This window comes from Falco rusticolus, chromosome 4 (assembly GCF_015220075.1).
Source record: "Falco rusticolus isolate bFalRus1 chromosome 4, bFalRus1.pri, whole genome shotgun sequence".
NCBI lineage: Eukaryota > Metazoa > Chordata > Aves > Falconiformes > Falconidae > Falco > Falco rusticolus.
In genome coordinates, this window is record NC_051190.1 from 34,102,596 (window position 1) to 34,111,640 (window position 9,045).

The window sequence follows — 9,045 nt, forward strand, 5'->3', positions numbered from 1 at the left end:
GCGGTCGCGCGCGGCCAGCGGGGCGGGGGGCGGCGGCGCGGCCCGCGCTGGGGGCGGCCGGGGCGGAGGAGGGCGGGGGGGGCGGCGGCGGCGGGGGCGGGCGCTCCCCTCCCGCGGGGCCGGGCGGCGGCCACCCCCGCGGCCCGAGCCCCCGCCGCGCCGTGCCCGTCTACGCGCTCGACGCGCGGGTGGCGTGGCCGCTGGCGGCAGCGCTCTGCACCGCGCTCCTCTGCCTCTACCAGGCCCTGCGAGGCGGCGCGGCCGGGGAGGGCGCGGCGGAGGCCGGCTCGGTCCCGCTGCTGAAGGGCTCGGCGCTGCTGCTGCTGGGCTGCCTGCTGGCCCGCTGCTGCGGCGCGGCGGGCGGCGGAGCCAGGCCCGGCGGGGCCCGGGCGGCGGGAGCGCGGCGCGGCGCCCTGGAGAGCTTCTACGCGCGGCAGCTGCGGCTGTCGCCCCACGTGCTGGGCCACAGCAAGGCGCACGTCGGGCGCGTCGTGGCCGAGCTGGTGCGCGCCGCCAAGGCGCAGGGGCTGCAGCCCGGCCCGCTGGCCCTCAGCCTGCGCGGGGACTTCGTGCGCGTCGGCAGCGCCTACGAGCAGCACAAGGTGCGCAGCCCCGACTGCTTCGACGTGCTGGTGCCGCTGCGGCTGCCGCCCCACCTGGAGCCCCAGCCGCGCCGCGCCGGCCCCTGCGGCGCCTTCGTCTGCGGGCTGCGGGCACGGGCGGGCCGGCCGCACCGCCAGCGGCCCCTCACCGAGGGCTTTTGCGTGGAGCTGCAGGGCCGCAGCCACCTCTCCGCGGGGCTGGTGCTGCGCTGGTTCCAGGGCCACCTGCAGCGCTGCCTGGGCGCGGTGCGGTACCGCCTGCAGGACCGCTGCCGCATCAGCCTCTCGGCCTGCCCCGGGCGGCCGCCCACGCTGCACATCGTGCCCTGCTCCGACTACGTCTGCTGCCACATCTCCATGGCCGTGCGCCTCATCCCCGCCATCCCCCTGGGCGACGCGCTCTACCTCACCGCCCTGCCGCCCCAGGGCCCGCAGGCCGCGGAGGCCCTCTGGGGCCTCAACACCTCGCGGCAGGAGCAGCGGCTGCTGAGCTGGCTGAAGGAGCAGGCCCCGGCCACCTCCTGCCACCTCAAGTGCCTGCAGATCCTCAAGGGCCTGCGGGACCTCCGCGGGCAGGGCCTGGAGGAGCCCTTCTGCTCCCAGTGGGGCTGGGTGCTCTCCTCCTATATGCTGAAGACAGCCCTCTTCTCTCTGCTGCTGCGGGGGCCCTTGGAGGCCTGGGATGAGCGGTTCCTGGTGGAGCGGCTGGAGGACCTGGTGCTGTACCTCAGGGACTGCCTGCGCAAGCAGGTGCTGATGCATTTCTTCCTGGGCAACACCGGCCTCCCCGAGGCTGTGCCGCTGCCCAGGTTCCTCAAGGAAGCTGCCCCCGTGAACTTGCTGGCTGCCTTCGACGGACCCACGCTGGACCTGGCTGCCTTCCAGCTGATCAACACCTGGATCCAGGCCCCGCACATCATCAGGATGTACAGCAGCCCCCGATACTTGCGACCCGTGCCCACCCCGTGCCGGCACGTCGCCGAGGCCAGGCAGGAGCCTGCAGCAGAGTGAGCCGCTGGGCGGGTGAGCCAGCGTGGCCCGCAGACCCTGCCGGGCATCCTGCGCTCCCAGCCTGCTGGGCCATGTCTGCCTGAGGAAGGTGGGACCCATTTAAATACAGTTGTGTGGTTTTGTCCCTGGCCAGAGAAAACTGAACAAAATCCTGATTCTTGGTTGGTTTTTTTTTTAATCTCATTGGATGTTCATGGGAAAATTGTGAAGTTTCTGGGCACGTGCCTTAGCTGAGAAGCATTATGTTCAGCCGATTGTTTGCCAACCTAACTTTAACAGGCTCAAACTGACATCTCTGGAAATCCACGTTAATGTGTTGTCTTAGTGGCCAAATTGACCTTTTTTTGAGATTTGCTTTTTATGATACAAAATCAATTTGTGATTTAAAAATCCTTTAAGTTCAACACCCCCACACCCCACACCTCCGCAACGTACCAAGATGCTCTTAAAATGTGAAGAGCACTAGAGCATGGGTGTGGATCACAGTTTGAAATGCTCAATGACGTTCTTTAAATTTCCTGTGTAATCAAATACATTGTGCTGAATAGAAATACGTGTATGTTAATGTAAGCTTGAGGGAAAAGGCAAAGCCTCTCCAATAACAGTATGAAGAATCTTAATTGCACGATTCTGTGTTCAAGTTAAGGTTATACTGAAGGTTTGAAATACAGATAAAAGGAAACAAATAGCACTTTATTTTCACAAAGACCTTCTTTTTAGGATAATTGGCTGCACTAAATATTGCTACGGAGGAGGCATTAGTATTTTATTAAAATGAAAGATGTTTAAATCATCCCAAGGAAAACAGTTTTTTAAGGAAATACTTTGAGTTTTGTTTGCGGGTTCTTGTTGACTTATTTTTTTCCGTCTCCAAGTACTATTTGGTTAGAACTTGCTTTACCTCAAGGACCGACAACAAAACTAAGAAGTTCTGTATTATTTTTTTGAACAAACCTGAAGCCAGTTCAGTTCTCAGTGCTGTAAGCTGACTGCTGCACCCTCTTGCTCTCTGGTAGGAGTTCAACGGGGTTTTGGATGACTACCTAACCAGTTGTCTGATCGTGGCAGTGTTTTGACCAAATAACCTGATGGGATTTTCTAGTGCTGTGCTATAGCAAATGGTTATCTTATCGTGGGGAGGAGGAAGTGGAACATTTCAAGGTACTTCAAAATTATTTAGCACTGATTCATGGTACAGTGGCAGTCTTACAGTATGGATTCATCAGCCAGATAATTTCTGCTTCTTGCCTGGTTGTGTCCCAGTTGCTGGAATAACCTGGCAAGGTGCAACGCATCCAGCTCTTCAAGTGTCCTTAGGTCCCAATGCAGGTACCTGGTGTACGGGAACCTGATGTGTGTCCCAGGGTGCCAGCAAATTCAGAATTTCAAATCCTTGCGTTATTGGGTCTCCTGCTCAAGTGTTTGACCTACTAGGACCCAAAATGCGTTGCTGAATTGCTGGCACTGAGGAAGCTGAGTGTGTGCCTTATTAGCCACTATACTGTGTCCTAGGTGAGCAGTCTGAAATGAATTAAAAATGACCAACTGTAACTTCTGGTAAGCCTTAGGATAACTTGAAGTTGCTAATGTACTCCTCCTCTCCCTGACGTACATAGAGATACCTGTGTGCTTTATTCAGAGTACTAGGCATCAGAGCACAAAACAAACATTTGCGAAATCTATGAAGCTTTATAAAAATCTATTTTTCTAAATGGAAACACTCCTTAGGCAGATGTTTGCCTACTTCTATTTTTTCAACTGCTCTTGCAGTTTTATTTTCAGGTAATTATAGCCTAGGTCACACCCGCAAGTTGGGTTATTTTTATAGATGAAGCGCTGTGCTTCTTTCTACAAATATAAATAGTGTATTTATAGGTAGTATCGATCAAATGTTCTTTGCACATGGTATTTAAGGCTAAGCGAGCTACCTTGGTGATTTGGGGTGGGTTTTTTTGGTAGTAGACCATGATACATACTGGTTTTGCAGACTCATGTTACTTGGTGTTTGCAGTAAGATGCCGTTCTGCAGTTGGTGCCATTGAATCTTTTGCCCAAAGAAAGAGCAGGTGACCGGCCCAGGGTATTGTGGCTGCCTGAACTTATGACCTAAAAATCCTTTAGCTGTTAATTCTGGCATCGTAACCACTTCAGTCAGCTGTTGGTTTGTTTACTTCACTGCATCCCTGTCTCTGAAAAGTGATCTTGTATCTGAAAAGGGATGCACATTCGTTGTATATTTAGTATTGCTGCAATACATGGAAATCTGTAATGGACTTTTTAAGGACTTTCTCACTTAAATGTAGTACTATCAGGAAATGGATGACAAGGAGAGATGATGGAGAATATAAATAGTTTAGAAAACAAAGGTTGGGCTGAGGGGTGAGTGAGAATGATGGTAAACTCTCAGTGAAGATGCACTGCAAACAAGCCAAAAGACATGGGGGTAAAATTGGAGGAGAGCTGTTGAAAGCAAGGTGGATTGGAGGGTAGGGAAGAGAGATTTAAGTGGGTTTTGCTTTGCCAGTATATCCAAAGTGGTTGAATGCATCAGGGCTGAACGGTGAGGCAAAGCCTCGGTTTGTTAGTCATTTGGGCAGAGCTTCAGTGTGAGTTTTTGCTCAGCAAGGCATTTCTGAGTTCATGATGGCTGGTGATGGGAGAAAATACACACGTGTGCTTTAACCTTAGGCTTGGGCAAGCTTTCTTGAGGAGAGGGGGGCTTTCTGCCCATGAGGCAATGTGCATGCAGTTGGTGGGAGGTCTGAGAAAATCTCTTGGACTAGCCTGTGGCTTCGTTGTACAACTGAGATGTTAAGTATATTTTCTTTATCTGTTATAAAGCATGCATTCAGGAATACTATTGACAAAAGGAGCTGGTAAAAGTTGAGTTCTGTTATGGTATTCATCTTATTCCACAGCAAACGTGACAGCACTGGTACTTGAAGTGTGCTGGAGCTATTATAGGGCTTAATCTGCAAGGAGGTGTACAGAGAACTTGACCTACCTAAGTAATCCCGTGGGCCTTTTACCTTCTTCCCAAGCTATGGATACTGTACACAGAACAAGGTTATGAATAAGTGTTTGTTAGGGTTGTAGCTAAGGTATCATAGATGCAGCATGGTTGCCTCTGTGTGTGTATACTGAAACACAAACAGAAGAAAGAGTATGCTAAATAACACCATCATAGTTCTCTTTATCTGCAACCTAATTTCTCAAAGACTCTTTGCAAATGAAGTTGTTTTTACTGAACACTGGTTGGGAAGAGGAGTCACACCTGCAAGAGAATCAAGTTGTTTATTTACAGTACCAACATGCTTATATGTGACAATTTTGTACTGAAAAATGCTGTGTATTTCTCAAAGACGTCATTATTTCTTATCTGACCAAGTATCTTGAAAACATTCCTCTTGATTTTGAATCTCTGCAGAGTAATGTAAATTTTAAGTGTCTGTTTGCAATGGACATTTTTGGTACAACTATTTTTTGCTGGTTAATAATCAGACCAAAGATTAAACTAAAGTTCAGCTGCTATTGTTTTAATAAAAAAAAAAGTGTTTATCGGCTCAAAGTGTCAGCCCATTTTAGTGAAACGTTTATACATTCATTTCCTATTTAATATCAAAATACATTTGCACTTTTATTGTTTTCATAAAAAGTTGGTGGTTTTGTTTTAATATTTCACTGTAGTAATAAACAGCTGTTTTAAAGCATCTGTGCCTCAAGATTTAAATTCCTTATCTTTTTTTTCAGTAAAAGCTGCCTGCAGCCACAAAACCGATCAGCAGGTTTATGTGGTCTTTAGGAGGAGACTACTAAAGTGGCAAAACCATGGGAAAGCAGGAAGTCCACGCCTTGGGAGTTGTGCAGAGAGATACGGGAGGAAAGCCAGGAGAGAGACTAGAGCATGGCTGGCACCGTCTGTGGTGTTGCTGACTTTTGAAATGAAGCATGTTGGGGGGTTTGTGGCTGTCTTGCTCGGAGGTTAAGAAGTCAGTTCTTATTTCCCTGGCTCCAGTTTCAGGTCGCTGCATAAAATCTGCTTTTTCTGGTGCTTAATGAAGAGCTAGGACTTTGTCTTCATTTCACAGTATCCATGTGAGCTTTTCAGCGTGGCATGTACAGACACGTCTCCGTTCAAAACAGCGTAGGTCACGCTTTATTAAATGCGGAAAAAGTCCTGCTGAAGGCAGGACTCAGCAGGAGTTTTGTGGATGGGCCAGCAAGTTACCTGTCCTTTATTAGTCTTTGGTAAGATGCCAGAACTATACACTAGTGTACTGATGTTCCCTATTAAAAGAAAGAAATAGCAGCAAGACCCCTAGCTTTTTAACCATTAAATCAAAGCTAGGCTGAAAATAACTATCTCCAGATCTTTGTGTGCCTGCCTCTTACCTTGCAGGGAGTAGCTTCTGTAAGGGGCAGCAGTCGGTACGGTGCAGAGGCAGCCCAGCTGGCTAATGGGCTTCTTGCTGGCAAAGACTGAAAAAATGTCATTCCTTCAGTGTCAACAACCCAGGTCAGTGTGGAGGAAGTGTATTTAGATCTTTACCTCTTTAATAACGTTATCTCTTATTAATGGTTTCCTTAGAAGCAATAACCATCCTCTGGTCTATTAATTCCTTGCTCTGAAATACTTCTCTGTTTGAAGCCTGAGTTTCTCTTCAGCAGAAAAACATTAAAGAAACAGGACTTTCCTTTCACGATAAATCTGTTAACAACAAATTAACTGGCCTAAGGACTTGCATGCTTGGTGTTTAAAGAAAAGCCTGTTTGCATCCAACTCATTCGATAAATTGTTTAAAATCTTTCCATCCCTGTGCAAGTACCTCCCTTGTAACGCAGCCAAGGTCAGTAGTGAATTGCCGATTATGTTTGGCTACTGCGAATTAAAGCTGCCTGGAGGGGAAAGGGACTCACATTTGTGCATCCCACTTTCCCAAGGCTCCTCCTTAAATGTCTGCCTGGTGAGTCTTCCCTGAGGTAAGTGACATTCTGACCGATGATAATTAATTTGAGTAGCTGGCAGAAAAGCAGCCAGCCCCACTTTTGCTGGGCTGATAGCACTGGGAAGTTGACGGTCGACGTAGTGGCAAAGAGCTGCATCCCTTTAAGCATGTGAATTTGCCTTCAGTGCTTGCTGGTGCTTCAGAGCACAGCGCTCTGCTTGCTTGAGGGGTCTGAGTAGCTCACAACCCTAAAATAAGCAGGATATGGAGGGCTGACTGTAGATAGATCTGCCTGTACATCATATTACCACTGTGGGTTTCTCAAACATACGGTATGCCTAATGAAGAGACTACCTGTGCTCTTGTGTGTGCCTGCCTTGTGTGTCCTATTTTAAATATATAGCCAAAAAGTGGCGTATTTGCAACTGCTTTATGAGAGACTCAAAGCACTGTGGCACCCGCTTAGCAACAGAGCTATAGATCATGTTGTGTTCTGTATCTGTGCGACAGTCTGTTAGGGTTTAAGTAACGATTTACACAAAAAGCTCTTAAAGTTTGTTATAAACACGTATGCATCAAATGTCATCATGTACCAGTCTTCTGTGTTAAGGAAGCCTTATTTTTTTCCTCTTAAAAGATAGCAATGCTGATCCAGAGACTCAGAAAATTTCTGTGTACTCAAGTTACAGGCTGCATTTCTGGGACCCCTGGGAATTTCCCTCCCCCCTGTCAGACCAGGACCAAAGCTGCATAGAGAATACTCAGTTCTCTGGGCTGGACTGGATGTAGTAATGGTTTGCTAGTGTTTGCATGATACTTGTGATCCTCTATTGGCTTCTATCCATGCCACAGAGTCCATACGGTAATCTGGGTGGGGAGAAAAAAAAGGGGAGGTAAGGAATCAAGAAGCCAGGAGTGACGGGGATTATACTGTGAAGGTTACTGGCTATCAAATTAAAGAAGAAAAAAATACCCTTATGATGGACCTGTAATGGAGAGAGTGGAAGACTTGCTTTGAAGAGTCTCACTGTACTGATAGAAACCTGCTAGCTGTAGAAACAGGGAGAACGAACAGTAGCAAAATCCAGCAAGATAGCCCACTTCTCCACGGCTATTTCGGTCTGTTCCTTTCCAGTTTCAGATAGGGGAGAAGAGAAACTTGGAGCTGAGTTCACTGGCAAATCAGTGTGCTTACTAGCGATGCGTCAGGGGAGGGCAAGGGGGCGGGCAGCTCTTGGCTCGTTCTTCCAGTGTTTTAGGCTGTGCAAAATTAAAATTCTGAAATACAATACTCCCATCGAGGGAGGGAGTGTTTGGGAAACAGTGTGCAAATCTGTCTCCTGTGCTATCCGGGATCGGTGGTTTTAAAGGCAAGTCCTGGTCAAAATTCAGTTAGGTTTATGCACGCTGGAAACTGCTCCTGAGTTTCCCAGTTCCTGCTGGCATGGCACTGGGAGCCGCTCCGCTGCCTGTGCAAGTGAGTGCCGGAGCAGCAGCTACAGAGGAAATGAGTCATTCCTCTATTTCTGTTGCAAAAGACTTCTCTATGCTGTGCAATGAATTTAGGAATATACCCTTACTGCTTCTTGGAAGTTCTCCTCCTAGGACCACGTTTAGGCATACAGATATTGGCAAATTATCAGGCATGTTACAGACTTTGACTTCATTTTAAATAGGTTGTGCAGCCTTGGCTTCTGCGGGGAGGTGTTGTTCAGGGTCTGCCTCGAGCTGGTATTCCATGCAGGTCTCGGCTCCGGGTCTGCCTGCTGGTGGAGGGGCTGCTGCCAAAGAGGTGGTTGTAGGGGGGTATTCATGTGCCTTCTGAGCATCTCCTTTGTCATACACCGTGGAGGCTGGCTTAAGTGAGTTTCAAAAAGGGGAAACTTGCTAGTCATAAGGATTGTGAATCATGGGCACTTCTCCAAAAAAAAAAAAAAAAGTATTTCTGTACAGATCCTCTGTTTTCCCAAAAGCTACTTGTGCTCAGCAGCCATTCAGGCCCTACCAAAACTAATGACATCTCCTGAATATTTACAAAAAAAAAAAAAGAAAAAGGAGGGGGGAAGGGTGGAAGAGAAGAGCAGCAGTAGACTCTGACAAACCAATAAAAGTATTTCTCTACTTTTACTTCAGTGTGGTGTTTTCCTGAAGACTGCAAACGGGCATTGCACTGCCTGTGGGCAGGATGGCAGGTTTCAGAGGCATGGTGCGTGTGAGGCGTTACCTGGTGAGAGAGCATCGCTCCTGTCTCCCTCCTCACTGCTGCCCTGGCAGACAGATGGCTACGTAAAGTGGACTGGCACTCAGTTGGAACTTCTGCTCCGAGAACGCAGGAGACCTTGGTAGGAATTTGCAAAATTGTCCGTTTTCAAATCTCACAGCAGTCTAACTTGTTCAGGAACAAAGCGAGTCTTGGCCAAAGTTTTGTGTGTGCCTAAGGATGTGTTTCTTCTAACAGCCTGCTTCTGTCTTGGCTCCTTGAGTGG

The 9,045-nt window shown here is 48.7% G+C and overlaps 1 protein-coding gene across 1 annotated transcript; it reads left to right on the forward strand.

Annotated features, from left to right (window-relative positions):
- Positions 1-80: 80 nt before the first annotated feature.
- On the forward strand, positions 81-5,323 carry ITPRIPL2 (ITPRIP like 2; the record flags this gene model as incomplete). The annotated part of the gene is made up of 1 exon (XM_037382429.1): positions 81-5,323. A coding segment is annotated over one exon (1,533 nt), but the record flags the coding sequence as incomplete, so codon positions are not given.
- Positions 5,324-9,045: the final 3,722 nt, after the last annotated feature.